The sequence below is a fragment of the Desmodus rotundus genome, chromosome 10 (genome assembly GCF_022682495.2).
Source record: "Desmodus rotundus isolate HL8 chromosome 10, HLdesRot8A.1, whole genome shotgun sequence".
NCBI classification, from domain to species: Eukaryota; Metazoa; Chordata; class Mammalia; order Chiroptera; family Phyllostomidae; genus Desmodus; species Desmodus rotundus.
Window position 1 is genome coordinate 108763604 of NC_071396.1, and position 19618 is coordinate 108783221.

The window sequence follows — 19618 nt, forward strand, 5'->3', positions numbered from 1 at the left end:
GGGGCACTACTGTCTTCATTACAATAGTACCCTGTGGGAGGCTGCATGCTCTTTTTCTTGACTTTCTGATGATATTTGAGGGTCTCGATAAAACTGAAAACGAATGACAAATCTGCCTTGACATCCCATTGGCCAAACCTATTTTTGATGCTAAGACAGCATGACTGGCAATGGCACAAACGTCCCCGAGGCTCGGTGGTGTCTGCTGTTCAGCAGAGCAGTTGGTATTTAATTCATGGAGTCAAGAACCTGTCACACATGGCTTTTTATGGGGAGTTTAAAATGCCAAGGCAAAGGTTGGCGTGTCATCCACGGACAGCAAGAAAAGACCGGAAGGCAGTCTTATTAAACTCTTCTGGTGTAGATTTATGCTCCATGGAGAAGTCCGACATTTCTCTGGGCAGGTGTCCGTGGAGAGAGTTCTTAACTAATTTCATGGACGGGTTTTGGGGACGCTGGCTCAAAATTTTCGAACTCATATTCTTTTTTGAGATCTCTACATATTCCGAATAGCTGGAAAGCCTGGGTCCCAATGTGGTCTTGGTGAGAACCAATGGTAAGGGTGTGCTGTGGAGCCCAGGCAGGAATGCGACCCTTGGCCACCTCACAGATGTAAGACTTAGATTAGAATCTAATTGACTTACGTCTGTGAGAGCGTTAGACACCACAAGACTCTGTGTGCACGTCAGACATTCTAATGTCTCAAGCGAAGAAGAAATTTGAGAATGTAAAGAAGTTGAGAAGCGAACCTGGCCAGGTAGTTCAGTCGGTTAGAGCATTGTCCTGATACACCAAGGTTGCAGGTTCAATCCCCCGTCAGGACACATACAAGAAGCAACTAACAAATGCACAAACAAGTGGAACAGCACATTGATTTGTCTCTTTCTCTCTCTCTCTCTCCAAGCAAAATGAATGAATAAAAATATATTTAAAAAATACAGAAGTTGAGAGTTTACAGGAGTAAAAAAGTGATTATCTAATCAGTGTCTTAGATAATTGGCATTTACTAAAGAGGAACAATACTTTTAGTAGCCTATCCCAAAATTTTTTAAAGTAAGGAGATCCCACTTCCTATGTGTACAGAAAAAAAAAAAAAAACCTGTCACGTTCTTTTGCTGAGCTCTGATCCGTTGACATTCAGACGGACTTTGAGCCAGAACTTCAACTCACACAAGTCTGTCACATTCAGCAAAACATTCCCTCGCTTAATCTAGTCTGACATTTTCAACTATTTATTATATAGTTCCTTTTATATTTAATTTTTTTTTCTAAGGAATTTCCCTTCAAAAACAAATCACTCTAAAATGTACCACACAGTAAGCAAATATTCTATTTGTTATTTTTTTGTAAATAAGTTAAAGCCCATTGAAATAATTTAAAATCACCTTAAAATATACTGTCAAGCTACAGGAAATAGTTGTGGGGATTTTTTTTTTTTTTTACCTTTTGAATATAGCTTTTTGGTTTACCTGGAGTAGATTTTTACTTTTCCTAATTCCCTGGGGCAAGGGTCCGGGAAGTCCTCCTCCCCGTCCCCCTGCACAGCACTGCCTGATTCTGCCCATGTGGTCGCTTTCAGAGCTGGAGGCCGAGGAGTGGTGCAAGCACCTCTGCATGGAGTGTCTCGGGACCAGGCTGAACGACATCAGCCTTGGGGAGCCTGACCTTCTGGCGGCAGGCGTACAGCGAGAACAGAATGGTAAGTGACAGTTGTCTTCCATCATTGTCTAAAGTCCACTCATCGTCATAGAACTTTAAGACTGAAAAGGAGCCCAGAAATGTCTCAGACCAGTCATTTCTCAGGGAAAGTGAACTGACCGAGCTGAGCTGTGTAAGAGACTTTCTCAAGATCGCACAGCAGCTGGAGTCTACTGACTTCTTCCTTTGTGACATGGCTATTTATCTAAAGAAATAACTAATAAGTTAACTCACCATATATAAGGCTTTGAATGTACAACATTCTTACATTTTCTTCTGTGAGAGTTGTTGGACGTTAGAGTCTATATTAACAGATTTGGCTATTGTCATTTATCAATTGATTTGAGGGAATTCGGGGAATACAAAGTCTTGGCTTAGAATGCCATAACAAAATACCATAGGCTGGGTGGCTTGAGCAACAAGAATTAATTTCTCATGAATTAATTTCTCAAGAATTAATTAATTTCTCCAGAATTAAGTTCTGGAGGCTAGAAGTCCAAGGTTAAGGTGCTGGTAGGGTTGTCCTTTTCTGGCTCATAATAATCACCTTCTTGCTGTGACCTCATGTGACAAAGAGAGAGAGAGAGAGCTGTGTTTCTTCTGATAAGGGCACTAATCCCATCACAAGGGCCCCACCCTTAGGGCCTCATTTAAATTTATTTCCAGAGACTCCATTTTCAAACACTATCACTTTGGAGGGTTAGAGCATCAGTATACGAATTTGGGTGGGGGCGGAGTGGGTGGGGCATAACTCAGCCCATAGCAAGCATAATTAGGAAAGTAGAGTGGATGACAACTCAGGGTGTAAGGAAATTGAGTTTCACGCTACACCCGGAGTTTCCTTCCTGAGTTTACTTCCTACACTGTTCTGTAATTTAGGGGGCATTTCTGACATCTCTCAAGAACTTACGGTGCAGGTTCTTGACTAGCAGCTGTAAGTAATGACATCAGAGCAATGTAATGAACTCCTCTTTCTCCATTAAAAAGAAAAAAAAATTGCCCTCACCACCAGATGACCTAGTGGTATAAAAATCGAAATGTTTCAATGTTGCTAATTTTGGATGGCCAGTGTTGGAAGAGGTTGACAGCTGTTGGCAAAGCTTGACACTGTTATTAGAGACATCCTGGAATGATGTGTGGTTTTTCATTTAGACAGAATGGGTAGGAGGCATGCATCCTGGTAACACTTGTTGGTTATGATGTGGTCATGACTAACAACATTCTAGTAACCATCACTGTCTCGCAGCCCATTAAAAAGCATTACTTTCTGTTTGTTGCTAAACTGAAAAGCAAGTTTTCCTCACTAATTGATCATGAACACCTACGCGCACAAAACAATTGCCAGTGCTGAGAGTTCCCAGAAGCTCAGAAGGCAGTTCTGGGGCTCCTTTCCTCGCTTCCTTTTTCTATCGCAGCTTCTCGTCCACTCTCTTGGATCTCAGCCCTCTCTGCAGAAAGTCCATCACCACACTGCTCAATATGCTGCTCACTTTCAGACAGAAAGGAAATCACTGTGACCAATAACATTGGTCAAGTTCAACAGAAGAGAAATTTGCAGAAAGCCACTAAATTAGGCCTCTGAGAGGAAGCACTATTGTGTGGCTGTTCAGGGCGAACTGTGTGCTTTTATTTTAATTTGGGGGTTGTATATGGTTTCCATCCAAATGGATAATGCAATCCTTTGAGTTATTATAATTTTTATATCAACTTGGTAATAAAGTAATTTGCCTAGTATATAAAGAGAAATTTTAAATACATTCTTGTAGGATAGGACAAACAGAACTCAATGCCAGACCTACATTAAAAAAAAAAAAAAAAAGCACAGGGCAATGTAGCCTGAAAAGTCATCTTCAGACCTGACAAGAAATGCAGGCTCCTTCCCACAGACAAGTTACTCTCTTCTAGTTTCCGTTTCCTCATTTCAGCATGAAAATGAGCTAATACTCACTCACGGGGTATAAAACCATATAACATAAAGACAAACTCTTATGCTTAGCTCAACTAAGGAATCAAGAGTGTCTTTAAACATAAGTAAAAACAAAGAAATCAAAAAATAATTCCTGAATATACTTGAGAGATCTGAAATTATAAAGCTGCCCCTTTTTAAAAAAAATTTTATTATTATTCAATTACAGTTGTCTGCATTTTCTCCCCATCCCTCCAGCCCACCCCAGCCAAACCCACCTCCCTCCCCCGCCTCCACCCTCCCCCTTGGTTTTGTCCATGTGTCCTTTATAGTAGCTCCTGTAAACCCTTCTCCCCACTATCCCCTCCCCACTCCCCTCTGGCTACTTTTTTAACTTCCAGTCGCCATTCTAGAAGCTTCAAGCATAACACTTCTTAAAATCCTTAACTCCCTACTCCATGCTTGAAGTCATTAACATGTACAAATTGGAATAAATCCTTTATGAACTATTTGTCATTAGTTTTTTTTTTCCCTGAAGGCATTTTAGTTAAAATATAGAGTTCACTTACTAGAAATATTATTTTACTATTTTGCTAATGATGTGCTTGGGTTCCCTTCGAAATTTCTCCTAAGCAATGAGGTGCACGTGTGTGCAGAACTGAGGCAGTAAGTTACAAGATGGCGGCCCATGTGCTCCAGTGCTGTCCCATCCCAAGGAAAGACTCACTGCTCAGCCGTGACCACTGCCTTGTTTTGATGTTCAAATTGCTGTTTTTCTTCCACTGTGTTTCTGACTCTTCAGACAGCTTGATCTTACTTACGTGAGACTAGCTAAGAATGAGCTCTTGGGCAAGTAACTTTTAAAGGGGTAATGTGCATTGCTGAGATACAAATAGTTATTAAGTTTTTGCTATAATCATTTTTTTCCTAATGTTGTCAGTCACTTTGATATTGAGTCAGACTCCCACGTGGTGCAGGGAAAAAGTAAGCAAACACAAGTGCACACACACAGACTGATGCTGAGTCTCGACCCTGCCACAAGAAAGTGTATATTAAGTATACATTTTAAACTTTAAATTCTTACAACCTCTAGAATCTTCATATCTTTTAGTAGTATTTAAGATAGCCTATAGTGACCTTAGAAAATATGAATGTATGGTGTTTCAATCATAGTCATTTATAAAGGATTCACAAGACATAAGAATGATTCCAGAGAACAAATGTTACCTATTAAATATTGACAGGGGAAGTGGCGTCAAAACTAGGAAGCACCTCACTTGTAGGAAGTTCCTGCAGTTGTAGTTAGAAGCGGACTCAGAGCACAGGTCCAGCTTGACCCTGATGCAAGAGAGCAGCATCTGGAAGAAAACGGAAGAGGGACGACAGATGGCCATCTGGTTCACGCAGCGTCGGAGCTGAGGGTCTGATTTTGTCCAGGACTCTGCGTCCCTGCTTATGCATGGGCTAGACTTGGCAGGAACTCCTACTTTTAGCCTAAAAATGATTACAGCCTTTCTTCAGAACCCAAGCAGTATTCCAGCGTTGTTTCTCCATTATTTACCTGGGTTGTCCTAGCAACCATGCTCCTCGCCTTCCCCTCGGGCACCCTTGTATTTATTCACTCATTCATTCACTGATCAAACACTTTTGAGGCTATATTATGCAATAACTGAGTTGAGAAAGCATAGAACTATACAGAATATAGTCATTACTTTTAAGAAGCTCAGAGTAGTGAGGGAGACGAATCTATAAACAAAGTATATCATTGTTCTGTGAAATAATGCTGTGGTGCTGGTCGCCCAACCCCTCAGCAGCACGGGGCTGGACACATGTCTTCATACTTTGTGCACAGGCCAGGGCTCAACTGATGTAGGCTTCAGTGCTGCCCAGACTGGCTTCAAGTTACAGATGGTGCTCACGTGTTCTGAGTCTCATCCTCCTGACACTAATAACTGCCCGAAGCATGCTTTTTAGAAAACAGTACAGCAAGAGAGTAAGCCCAAACTTGCAACCCAGTGGTAACCCTCTGCACGAGTCCTGTCCACAGAGTGACACCCACAGAGGTTTCATTGGGCAAAGCAGATCGCATGGCCGAGCCTAAAGTCGAGGGGCATGGAGGTCACTCCGCCTGTGAGGGTGGAACCTGTGCCCTGCTGGGGAGAAGCAGAGAGCAGCAGAGAAACAGACCTGGTCTGCCACTTGAGGTGTAATAAACTACGGACTGAGATGGCAATAAAGGCACTTTTGTGTCCATATGGTCCATTTTAATCAGAGCTACCTAACTTCTGGGGTTCTTTAAATTATGTTTTATTCCCCCAAAATATGCTTTCTCCATCAGGCAGGTCAGAAACTAAATGCCCATCAGTAGTCACAGCAAAAATTAGCAGGGCCTGACTCACCCGGGAAGTGTCCAGTTAGTGACAAAACAATGACAACAGCAGCAATAGACCTCTCGCTGTTTTCAGGGTCTTTTCCCCAGTTTTTAAAAAATGATCAGGGTAAACCAGAGTCACTCTTGTACACACTCTTTATAAACAGTAACAAAAGAGTTTTCCAGGCTTTTTACTTGTCATTCACAGTGTAACAGTAAGCAAAACCAACTTTTTCTTGGGGAAAGAACCTGTGCATACCTGTGTTTCAGCTTCTAGTGTTCCCCACGTGAGTTCCAGAAAAGACTGCTATGACCCCAATGTGCTCTCTGAAGTGAAGGAATCAGGGGGGACATGTAATACTCTGTAACACTGCTGTGGGTTACATTGTGTTCCCCCCAAAAGACCTGTCAAAGTCCCAACCCTCAGCACCTCAGGACGCAACCTTATTGGGAACAGGGCCTCTACAGAGATCACCAAGTTTCAATGAGGTCATGAGAATGAGCCCCAATCCAACAGGACATTCCCCATTTCCTTATAAAGTGAGCCTCACAAAGGGGGGAGCTTTGGACACAGAGGAAAGATGATGTGAAGACACGTGGAGAGCTCACGGCCACATGACTGGAGTGAGATGTCCCCAGGCCACGGGCTGCTGGCAGACACAGAAGCTGGAAGAGGCCAGGAAGTTTCTCCCTCTGGAGACTTCCAGAGAGCCCGGCCCCCACCAGTGCCGCGATTTCAGACCCCTGGCATCCAGAACCACGAGATACTGAATTTCTGTTGTTTTAAGTCAACCAGCTTTTACAATACAACATGCGTTTATGAAAACAGCCCTCGAAACCCTAGGACTAGAAGGAGACTTTCTCCTAACTGATGAAAGACGTCAACGAAGAATGCCATTCTACAAATGTCATCCTTGAAGGTAAAATACTGAATGCTATCCTCATATGACTGGAAATAAGTACGGACATCCTCTCTCACCACTTCTATTAAATATTCTGTTCTACTTCAGGCCCTAATTTGTATAACATGACAAGAAAAAATAATAAAATTAGGAAAAATAATAATAATAAGGCAGGATGCGTACCTGGAAAATTGTAAGGAATTTGTAAGAAAGCAACTACAACTAAGTAAATTCAGGGATATTGTAGAGTAAGTTAATATGCAAAAATTTGTGTATATGTATGTTATATATTATAATCTATATATTTTACACACATTGGCAATAAAAACATTTGAAAAAGTGAAATATAAAAACATCATGTATAACATCATCAAAAAGTCATTTACTCAGAGATAAAATTGGCAAAGTATATAACCCTATCTCTACCCTGAAAACTAAATATCACTGAGAGAAATCAAGAGAGGACTAAACGAATGAAGCTGTAAACCAGGTTTGAGGATGCAATATTCAATATTGCTAAGAAACAGTGACTCCGATATCAAGAAAATGCCTGAAGAGCTCATTCTCCTTTTTTCTCTTGTTTGTTTCCACTCACGGGATGGCGGTTTTGCTTCCTGTCAGAAACCCCGTCTTCTGAGACCCTCTGCATCCTGCCACAGCAGCATGCCCCACTTCCCTCCACCTGCCAGGCTCAGCCGCATCCCTATTCATGATCTTGCAAACTCTCAGCAGCTGAGAAAGGAAGGCGTGGATCTTTCCTGGGGCTGATGACCCAGTCTGTCTCCCACACGTAGCCTGGGGCTTCACCGCCCCTCTTCCCTGGGGCATTTCTCCTGAGTGTACTGCCCCTTCTCACCAGACCCGGTCCGATTCAATTTGACTGACCCTTGGTTGGTAGTTCCCTCGAGAACCTTCTGGTGGTTGTGACTCTAGCCCTGAGTCCCAGCCTTGGGGGACACGGTCTACTCCGTTGGATCTCTTAATGCAGCCTGGGTGTAAAAGTGTTCTTTTCAATGTAACTGCAGATTCGTAACAGTAAGCATCTTTGTGCGACATTAGTTTAATAAATATTTGACCTTGTTACTGTTTTGGCCATTTAAAATAAAATGATATTTTCTCATAGATGAGCCACTATATGAACCTAAGTTTTACCAAAATACAATTTTTGTGGACAATAGGTTTGGAATTTTTTCTACTCTAGAATTCTATAGTTTATATGTGTGAATATGTTTTGCTCTAATGTATTTTACCCATCAAAAATGTATGTATTCACACATTCAGCAGTCTGCACAACACTTCATATTATGAGAACTGTTATTCATGTTTTAGAATATTATCTTTGTTTAGAGAACTATTTCTTTTCTAATTTGTTTTAGATACGTGGCTCTGTGTTGTTTCATGCCCCTTAGTAGTGTTTGTTATTGTTGTCGTTGTTGATTATCTGAAAAGAGAATAGTTGGAATAAGCATATCTCCATGAACTGTAAACTACCATGCACGTCCTTTGTTTCTATGCCTCTCTTCCTTCTTTTGTCCCATTAGCATATCCTGCCACATATTCATGAGTTGAAGGAGATGGGATTAATTTATTTGAGCAGAGATAAGAGAATAGTTGTAGATGAAATGTGCTGGTTTGTTCTCCTGGAACAAAGCATCACTTTTCAGAAGGATCCCTCCTGGGTTCTCTAACGCTACCTCTTCTTGGCCACATGCTAATAGGAGTTTCACAAATCAGCAGTTCTCCAAGTGTGGCCCCCTTTGTGGCAGCAGCTATGTCCCCTGGGAACGAGTGGAAATGCAAAGTATTCAACCCCAGCCTAGACCCACCTGCAGCGTCAAAGGCGGGAGTGGTGGAGAATAGCCAGCCCTCCGCATTTAAACAAGCCCTTCAGGTAATTTCCATGCACTGAAAATTGGTTCTCTAGGTAGTAAAAACCCAATGTAGTTCATAAATAAGAAAGTGACATGATTAGAGAAACGTTTAAAACAGGTGCCTGATAGAATTATTTCACAAAAATAAATGAAAGTCATTTTATTTATTTAAAATAAAAGTCATTTTAGTGGAGCCAATTTTAACTATGCCATATGAAATGGTTTTCCAATGGAAAGCATAGTGAACTGGAGGATAACAGCATGTTTTACGTTACTAAGGGCCTAAATTAGTCATTCAGAGCAAGCGCGGAAACCTTCCTTCCGTTATGATGGACTACGAGGAAGTATAATTTACTACATAATTGATGCGTTCTCTCATCTCTGTGTGCCCGGTTTTCTGCTGGATGACATTAGTCTCATTTGTAATTGAATCTCAAATCCTTGGAAATTAGTTATTAGGGGAAGATGGATTTGAATATTTAAAATTTGAATATAAAATTTTTAGGGTAATTTCTTCATAAGATGCAAACAATAGCATTAAAAGGAAGATTGGAGCATTCTGAACCATAACAGGAAGGGGTCAAGTTAAGTTGCTAGGTAACTAAGTATGTAAGGACTGGGAAATTTGAAGGCAGGCAAGGCAGAAGGGCTGCCAGAGGTCCATTTCGCCCGCATTATGTTGGCTGGAGCTGGCTTTGGAAGAACTCCTTTGGGGCCAGTCATTCAATCACTTTGTATTTGCTTGTAAACATCTAGAGTCCTCTATTATGTGAGTCTCATTAGATTCACTTAGGTATTATTCCAGCTTCCTCCTGTGTCCACCTTGATGACTGTACTCTTTCCCTCTTCGTTATTGCCGGGATTAATCTGTTCACACTGGAGAAGTAGGGAAAGACCACAGATATTTCCATGAACATGTGCTTCTTGCAGGCCTCTGACGATTATACATAATGTTTCTTGTGCCACCCACATGAAGGACCTTCAATGTCCGGATTATATTTTTATATCTGTTTATTTTTTTTCTCAAACTGTGGGTATGAATATCAAGGGCCAATGTGGCCTTCAGCAATAGTAAATTGATGAACGATTTCATTTATTTCAATATTTTGGAAGAAGTGTTGTTATTCCTTGGCATTTTGGCAATGATTCTTTGGTTGCTATCTTCAGACTCTGCAATTGAGGGAAAGGAAGGAATTCAAAGGACTGTTTCACTTTCTACGTTTATAGCAATATTTTCTTTATACAAGACAGATTCCACTGACACAGCATTAGTCCCAAATGTAAAAGCTGAGCGTCATCCCCAGGGTCTTGACTGAAGAAAAGAAGACTGTGGCTGAGGCATCATCTACATGCCTGAGTCACTCTGCTTGGTCCCAGTTTCACTTACACTCTCATATAAGATCACACCCCTTGGATTTACTCCTTGTAACCCCATTGGTGTGGGAATTGTGGTGCCAGTGTGAGTGATACATGTATTTAATGCTAAATGTTGATACTGTACTTGGTTGCCCATAAGAATTTTAGATGTATAGAGTATATATGCATGCCTTTTGTTGCAGATAATTAACAGGGCAGTGTTCTTTCTTCATTTTTCAGCTATGGAATTTATCTCATTTTGTCTTTTCTTTAGGAAATGAATGTGAAATCATATACAAATTAGTTTTACAGGTCAATAATCTAAGTAAAACATTGAATCATTAGATTATTTTAGTCAAAAATATCTAGACACTTGATTATAAATATTGTTCGCATGGTTACTAAATTCCAAGCTGTTATGGTTCAATTAAATTTAACCCATTTGGAATCTGATTTTTTTTGCATCAGCAAATCTTCATTCAGCAAAACACCTGCCCCAGAAAGGACTCTTTCTGTCATCCAGACGGTGCCAGCACTCCTCGCAGTTAAATTCAACCTCACCAAGATTTCTCTGCCAGCAATTCTTGAACTTCTCTTATCATCACTCATTATTTGTTCATAATTCCTGAACTCTAGCAACTCCTATTTATTATGGGGATGTTTATTTCATTCATACAGTTAACCAACATTTACTGATCGCTTACTTTAGACCAGGACTAGGGTGCTAGGAACCAAGGATACTTCACAGGGCACTTTGTAGGTCATCCCGAAGTCCCTGCTTCCTAGAACTTACAAACTAACCTCATTTTTTCAAAGTAAAGTGCATGTAATACATTTAAATGGGGGTCAGGGGCTGCAGAATTTCGTGATAGACTTTAAGATACACGAAAAGTTAGGAAGCTGGGTCTGGAATGAATGCCTGGTTATCAGATTTTCAGCTACAAAGTATTCAGGGATGAAAGCAGTTGTATGTTTTTATTTCTGCTTACTGAGCCAACCTCTGGGGTTCTAGAGGAGGCAGTGATGAGTACCTGCCATTGTCATATGCTGAGATGGACGATGAGTGCAATGTGCTTTGAGAGTCAGTCGAGTGTGCATGGAATACTTCGTGCCACAAGGTGAAAAGGAGTAAATTCTTGCTTAAATTAAATGAGACATTCCTCTCAGGAATTGTGTCTATGGCATCCACTTAAGATACGTGAAGAAGCAGGCGGTAAGCACCATTTGAGCTAAAACCCACTTAGCTCTTGACCGCTGTGTCTCCAGCATGCAATGTAACCATTTAATCCCCACCGTAGAGAACGCAGGCAACAAAACGTTGTAGAATGAATGAGTGAATTAATTCATGGTTAAGAATACTTTAACTAACTCCTCCTTTCATACCCCATAGAGGAGGAAGGCAGTGTTTTCCGGTGCACACTGATGTCCGCAGGGACATGGAACTGCTCTGGGGACAAGCTAATCCAGTGCTGCGTGGTCATGCCTCCTCTCTCCTTCTTTGTTCCTTGCAGAGCGGTTCAACGTTTATCTGATGCCTACACCGAACCTGGATATTTATGGCGAATGCACAATGCAGATCACTCATGAGAATATCTATCTCTGGGACATCCACAATGCCAAGGTCAAACTGGTGATGTGGCCTCTCAGCTCACTGAGGAGATACGGGCGGGACTCCACGTGGTTCACCTTTGAGTCGGGAAGGTAAGTGCTAAGTGCAGCGACCAAGAGTAGGAGGCATGTGGCAGGCAGACTCCTGAAGGAAAGGTTCCATCCACCACTGCCCAGGATGGCTGCTGTCTTTACAAAAGGTACAATTCACCCAATACATAAAGATTCTAGTTTATAATAAAAAAAAATTTGTGTCAATTCTATGGTTAGGTTAATTATCCCATTCAAAATCATTTCAGTCTCTTAGGCTGACATCAAACTAGTTTCATAATTATTTGAATCAATATAGTTTGTAATACGATCACAGTATTACATTTTAGTATATTTTTAGTACACTAAGATTCCCATAAAATTCAATATGTCCTTGCCAGCATTATTTTGTGTGTTTTATAAGCAGACAAGTTTGAAAGAAGTTTTCCATAAAATTGTTTAAATATTACTTTTTAGGTTTGAAATAAGTTAATGTGAATACCATCAGTAAGTATAAATATTCATTCAGAATAACTGAACACGTGTTGGAAAATCCATAGTTCATGGCATGGGCAACTCAGATTTTAATCTTGATATGTTGAGGTAAATACGTTGGCTACTTGATCACGGCACACGTTTGGAACCCATAAACGTCTGAAATGAATGCTTGCTTCTCCGGCATTACTCACAGACACGGCTGGGACAGGAGCTTCAGCCACGCAACTCAGTGTCTTTATGCCGTGGCGCCCGTGTCATGTTGTTGGCCAGCAGCCAAGACAAGATCCAGGTTTGGGGACTCTAGATGAGAGATGTGTAATGTGTCGGCATTCACACTGGAGGTGCGATTTGTCACATTCCGATCATGAAGTTGTGGTGCTGTAAGGTAATTACAGCGAAGTTTTGTTGCACTTGATATAGCAATTTAATTTCATAAGTTTCCTTCTTACAAAACTCTTAAGTACTTAGTCAAAGTCAGAGTCTAATAATAATCCATCTAGGGTAGACCAGATGTCTTTTAACATCTTAAGGGAAAGTGAAAAAAACTTGAGCAGAAGTAATTATATGAGTCTGGAGCCTTTTTGCACTAAGGTAGCATTAAAGTCTCTGCCACACTGATTTCTCTAAAAACTGCCAATCTTGTGTTTACTTGGAACACAGTGTTGGCAGGGAGTTCACCCAGCTATCTAGCTATATCTGCCTAGATATTAATGGTAGAAGTATAATCACATTCTAGATAAGTATTAGGAAATAAAAATTCTCATAAGAAAATGAAAAATTTTAGACATGCACACTATTTTAAAAATTGCATAGCTATGAAAATTATAGTTTTGCAGGTTAGAGTTTCACTGACTCTTAGATTTGTGATACATTATTTTTGCAGGCCTTAAAAGTTAGTGTATGTATATATAAAAAGAGAGAGTGTATTTTTCATCATTTAGCAACTCTATCTCCAGGGTACCCTTGCCTGGATCTTTCTCCTGGGTTCTCCTAGTTTCCTGTTTTATGTGGAAAACTTCAACTACCTTGCCTGCTTCCTCATTTCAGTAGGCACCTCAGGATTTTCAAAAACAAGTAGTTATTTTTTAGAGTGGTTATGCAGAAATTTCACTCCATGTGTACCTGTCTACATTGGTCTTTACCTTGTTCCTTAAAACTTTTTAGGGGGAGCACACTGGCTCTCCATAGGTTTTTAAATTGATATTCTCAACCAAAACATCAAATTACCTCATGTGCAATTTGGCATATCTGACATTCAATATTAATTGGCTTCTTTCTGATCTTGCTGATTTTTAATAATTCAAGATACATAAAAAATATATAAATATATCAGTATAGACAGTTTATAATCCTCAAGGTTTTTCTGTTTGGTTTTTATTTTTGCTTGTTTGGTTGTTTTTTGTTTTTTGTTTGGTTTAGAAGGTAATATTTAGTTTTTTTGCAGGAAATATTTCTTAAAGATCACATATCTCAATGTCTAGAAATTATGTTGACACCCATCACCCTCTGTGCCCTGGGAATTCGGAAACACTAGATTCACATCAGAGCTCTGTCACTTGTTAATAATTTAGCTTGCACCATTTGACCCCTCTGGCTCTCAGTGCTCTTCTTTCCATCGGAAGAATTCTAATCTCTACTTCCTAGATGTGTGTGGAGAAGTTGAGTGGCTTAGTGAATATAAAAACGCACACACGGTATTGTCACATAGTGGCCACTGAAGAATTATGATTACCTACTCTTTATCAGAATTTATAGAATTTGCCATTTTCTAGTTTCTGAATGAAGCTCGTACTTAGATAGGAAGACCTCTCTCTGTAAAGAACTCTGCTGAGATATAGCCTTAGCCAAAAACACGGGAAATGTGACGAGACAGAAACCAAGCAAAAAGCTTGGGAGAAACTTGCATTCTGATGCTGGATAGATCATTATAAGCTCAACATCTGGAGTCAGAAGTTGGTGTCTCCTCTCATGAGTCAGGGATTTGAGGCCAGGGGAGACTTGAATGGTACAGGAAGACATTGGAGCACAAGCACGGGTGGGGGAAACTGAGTGGCTGTCTTTATACTAACTGGTGCTTGGGACAAGGTTTATGAGTTAGTAGGAGCCTATTCTTGAAGAATCAGCAGATAGACCAGAACTCTCTAATTCACCATGTGTAATTCTTTGCAATGAGATTATACTCAATATTATTGCCTGTGGAGAAATCAGAGTGTAGAGCAATGAACTTCAAACTTCTTTAATGTTAAAGTATTAAGAGAAAAATATAAAGTAATCTCAACCAAAAGCTACTAAAACTTAGAAGTGAATTTCGCAAGACTTCAGCATATAAGATCAATATACAAAAATCAATTTTATCATATATGATCTATGAGTAATTGGAAGGGAAATTTTTTTAAATACCTCTTAAAATGTCATCAAAATATGAAATATATAGGTAATTTAACAAAAAAATATGATAGAGCTGTACATTGAAAACTATGAAATGACTGAGAAATTAAAGAAGACCCATCTAAATGGAGATATGTGCCGTTTTCATGAGTTTGAAGACTCTGTATTGTGAAGGTGAAAATCCTCTCCAAATCAATTTGTAGACTCAATATATTCACAATAAAAAATTGCAGCTGGCTTTTCTGAAGTAAAGGACAAGCTGAGTCTAAAATGTATATAAAATTGCAAAAGACCTAGACTAGCTAAAGCAATTTGGAAAAGAACACATCTGATGGATTTCCACTACCCGATTTTGAGATTTGCTGTACAGCTGCAGTAATCCAGACAGCCTGGCATTGACCTCAGGGTAGACCTAACAATCAATGGGAGAGAATGAAGAGCTCAGAAACAGGCACCCGCCTATGGAGCCAATTTAATTTTTAAAATATGCTGAGGATATTCAGTACAGAAAAGAAACAGCAGTGCTGGACTGACTGGACACCCACAAGGGAGGAAAATGAACATCAGCTCTTATCTCACTGCTGGGCACTAGATTGTGTCTGCCCCCAAAATTTGTACATTGAAGCTCTAACCCTGGGTATGATGGTGTTTCATGATGGAGCCTTTGGAAGATAATTCAGTTTAAATGAGGTCATAAGGGTAGGACCCTTGTGATGGATTGACCTTATAAGAAAAGACACAGCAGAAAGCTGTTCTCTCTCTCTCCTACCATGTGAGGACACAGGGAGAAGGTGGCCATCTATTGTACAGACCAGGAAGAGACTCTGCACCAGAAACTGACTAACCTGGCCCTTGTTCTTGGACTTCTAACCTCCAGAATTATTAGCAAATAAATTTCAGTTCTTTAAGCCATCTTGTGTATGGTATTTTGTTATGGCAGCTAAAGCTGACCAATACACTTCGCCATACCCGCAAAAATAATTTCAAATGGGTATAGATCTCAATACATAAGCTGAAATTGTAAAACGTATAGAAAACAAACAAAAATATTTGTAACCTTGAAACAAGCCTTGATTTCTCCAGTGCTGCACCAAAAACACGATCTATAGAAAAAAATATTGAGAAGGAGGGCTTCATCAAAATAAACAACTTCGGCTCTTCAAAAGCCATCCTAAAGAAAATACAAAGGCACAGGCATAAAAAGTGGCAAAAGTCACAAAACATGTATCTAATGAAGAACTTATAATCCTTAAAGAACTCTTATAACACAAAATAAGACAACCTAGTAATAAAAGAAGTAAAACAATTTGGACAGGTTACAAAAGAAGATATACTGATAGACAATATGCCCAAGAAAAGATGCTCATCTTCGTTAGTCACAAGGAACTATAGATTAAAACCACAAAGAGACACCAGGCCATCCTCTCCCCTACAAAACAACAACAACAACAAAACAGCTGAGAATGTCCAGTGGAAATGAAGCAACCCTGACCCTCTCTCATCACTGATGTGAATGAAAATGGAACATCACTTCGATTAATAGTTTAGTATTTTTTTGCATGTACCTATGACAAAGCACTATTACTCCTAGATATTTACCCACCAACCATCCAAAAACAGTATATCGATATTTGTGCCTGGAGGGTCAAAACAGCTTTACTTGTAACAGTCAAAACCTGGACACAATCCAAATGGCCATGGACACATGAGGCAATAGACAGATTAGGTAGGACACGGTTATACCACGGAATACGGTACCTACCAATGAAACATGACATGGATGAATCTCAAACACATTATTCGAAGCAGTATGTATGATTCCATTTGTAGAAAATTATACAACAGCACAACTAAGGTATAATGACAACAAACAGACCTGTGGTTGCCTGTGTTTCAGGGTTGGGGGGGACAGGCTGCAAAAGGGCACACGTGAAACTTGGGAGGTGATGAAAAATGCCCTGTGTCCTGACATGTGTCAAAAAAAATAATATGGAACCATTTTCTAAATATCGTTACTATTATATGCAAATTATACCCCAATGCTTGGAAAATTAAAAAAAATTGTGGGTAAAAAAAGGAAAGGCTTTACTATCCCTATGTTTTTCATACTATTTGGATGTTTGAGAAGGATCCTTTGCTACTTCCATAATAAAATGCCTTCCCGGGGAGAAGACAGAGCCGTGAGCATTCTGTGGATGGGTGTCTTCAAGCAGTGGGTGGCAACCAGGCCTTTATTCCTAGGTAGGGTAAGATCTGAAAGCTGTTTTAATAAGCAGGGCAGGCTTTGAACTTTAAATTTTTTCTGTGTAAATATCCATTTATGTTGGTACTGAGATGTTTTTAATACCTTCCATTGTCTGATTAAAAACTTAATACAGACTTTTGAGAGAGAAGTTGTAAAGAAAAGCTTAAAATCACTCAATTTCTCCACTTTGACATAACTACTTTTAATATTTTCATGTAATCTTTCCAATATATTTTAAAAGCAACATAATTAAAGCTATCCTATAATTTCACGTAATATTATATTGAGAAGTAATCTCTGAGCCCTTTAAAGTCACGTTTCTCATAGCTGCATGGTATCTGAACATATGGTTGCATCATCATTAATTGAACATTAAGATGTTTCCAGATTTAACTATTAATAAATAAAGCCACACCGACCATCTGTGAAAAGAGGTGCAGTGTTCTGAGCATTTTCTTAGCACAGCCTTTTTAATGAAGACTCACTGGCTCAGAGGATGTGACCGTTCTCAAGGTTCTTCCCAAAAGAGCAAATTGCTTTCAAGGAAACTGGTATGAAGCCACACCCTCTAATGCGCAAAGAGTGCTCTTCCCGACCCCATAGCCACCGACATTAAAATGATGACTTAAGACGTTTCTATTTTGATAGAGGACTTTGAGATTTTGTTATTTTTTTCTTTTGTTTGTTTCTTTCTCTTTACAATTGGAGGCTTGTCTTGTGTATACTGTTCACTCCTATTTTTCCCTTCACCAAATGCTGGGTGTTCTCTCTCCATTAATAATTGGGATAGTGACCATTTTGGGGGCATCTATTTTATAAATCCCAGACCACCTCACTCTGGTTAAAGGGAGCCAAGGGCAGAAGGCTTCGCCTATGCTTGTTTCATATCATTAGGTAGCAGTTTTTAGACACTTCTTTATATTTACTGCATGTACTAGAAAGTAATAAAATTGGATGTATCGAAATACGTTATTTCACTGATAGGCTTTATTCAATTGCATTGTTAAATTCTACGATAACACTAAAATGTGAATATGAACAGTAGGTCTAGATCTAGACCATTCGTTTCGGACAAACACACCTCACACATCCTCATAATTGCAATCACACGCCACTGTAAGCCTCAGTGAGTCCACACGGAGTATGAGGACCAGGGAGAATAAGGACCAGGAATCTCTCAGTGGGGCATCTTCCTCTAAGGGGCATGGCATTGGGGAGATGAATTCTCAGTCCCAGGCCAGATTAGAGCAACTGTGCTTTTACTAGAATGATGGTACATTTGCAATTTAAGAGCATAAAACAACCACTTTGCCCTGCAAGCTTATTTTCTAAAAAAAATCAAAACAGATATACATACCTGCAGAGGAAGTCTAGGATTCGTGATTAGGTGCCATTTTATCCAAGACAAAATGACTTTTTAACTGCTGAAGTGGCATTTTCAGTTCACGTCACCTCTTAAATAATGTAAGCAAAAATCGGGACGAGTTCAAATGTCTGTGTAACAGAATGCAAGTGAGCCCAAAATCCTTTTTATAAAATGATTGTTCAACATGTAACTCCCCTATTCAGCACAAAGCTTAATATAACAAAATTGGTGCTTAAAATATATGTCTACTAACTTTGATGGTATTGTCTCTTCTTAGAAGGCTGGAAAAAATCTGGTTACAGGTTTTTACCAGTTGGAAATGTAAGTTCCCAGTGCTGAAATATTGCAACACAGTTTCTGTAGGACGATGGTGAACGAAAGCGGCCATGTGTGCTGTCATCAAGGGTTCTATGACGTCATAGACCGGCTTCATTTATCCCTAAACCTGTTTTGTTCACAAAGGCAGAGAGAAATTCTTTCTTCTCTTATGCACAACCAGTTAGTTAAAACAAAAGGTAAGGGAGAAAGCTCTTAAATGTGATATCTGAGCATAATTTAAAAAAAGATAAATAGGACTGGATCAAAATTGGAAACTTTTCTCTGCCAAAGACATCGTTAAGGGAATGAAGAGACAAGACACAGATCTGGAGAGAATATTTGGAAGTCACATATTTGACTAAGCATTGGCATCCCAAATATATAAAGAACTTCAAGACTCAAAAATAAAAAAAATATACAATCTAGTTTTAAAAATAGGCAAGAGACTTGGGCACGTTACCAACATGATATATGATTGACCAATAATCACACAAAAAGATGCCAAACCTCATTAGTCACTAGGGAAATGTAAATTAAAGCCACAATGACATACAACTGTGTGCCTATTAGCATGGCTAAAATTAAGAAGAAACATCTGATAATACCAAGGACTGACAAGGATGGGCAGCATATGCAACTCTCACATAATCTTGGTGGGGTAGCCATTCCGGAATGCAATTTTAGCATTTTTTAAATAAACATAAATATATACTTAACATATAACCCAGCAATCCTGCTCCTAGGTATTTTGTCAATAAAAATAAAAAATATATGTTCATTAAAAACAACCCTTTACATGAATGTGTACAGTAATTTTATCATCATAGCCAAAACCGAGACAAAGCAAAGGGCCTTCACGGAGTGGACAAGCCAGCTCCGGCAAGTCCATAAACAGAGTGCTGCTCAGCAGTGAACAGGAGCAAATGACCGATACACACCGCGAGATGCATGGATGGCAGACGCATTGTCCCATGTGAAAGAAGCCAGATCCAAGACAACGGACTCTCTGACCCCAGTGACATTCACTTCTGGGAAAAGCAAAACTATAGGCGGAGAGAGTA

The 19618-nt window shown here is 39.6% G+C and overlaps 1 protein-coding gene across 2 annotated transcripts in view; it reads left to right on the forward strand.

Annotated features, from left to right (window-relative positions):
• Positions 1-19618, forward strand: part of DOK6 (docking protein 6) — a 243176-nt gene that overhangs the window by 140196 nt on the left and 83362 nt on the right. For both annotated transcript variants that reach the window (XM_024580552.3, XM_053912854.1), the window contains 2 exons: positions 1580-1699; positions 11616-11805. In XM_024580552.3, coding sequence (XP_024436320.1) covers positions 1580-1699; positions 11616-11805 — 310 coding nt within the window. The remainder of the gene's footprint in view (positions 1-1579; positions 1700-11615; positions 11806-19618) is intronic.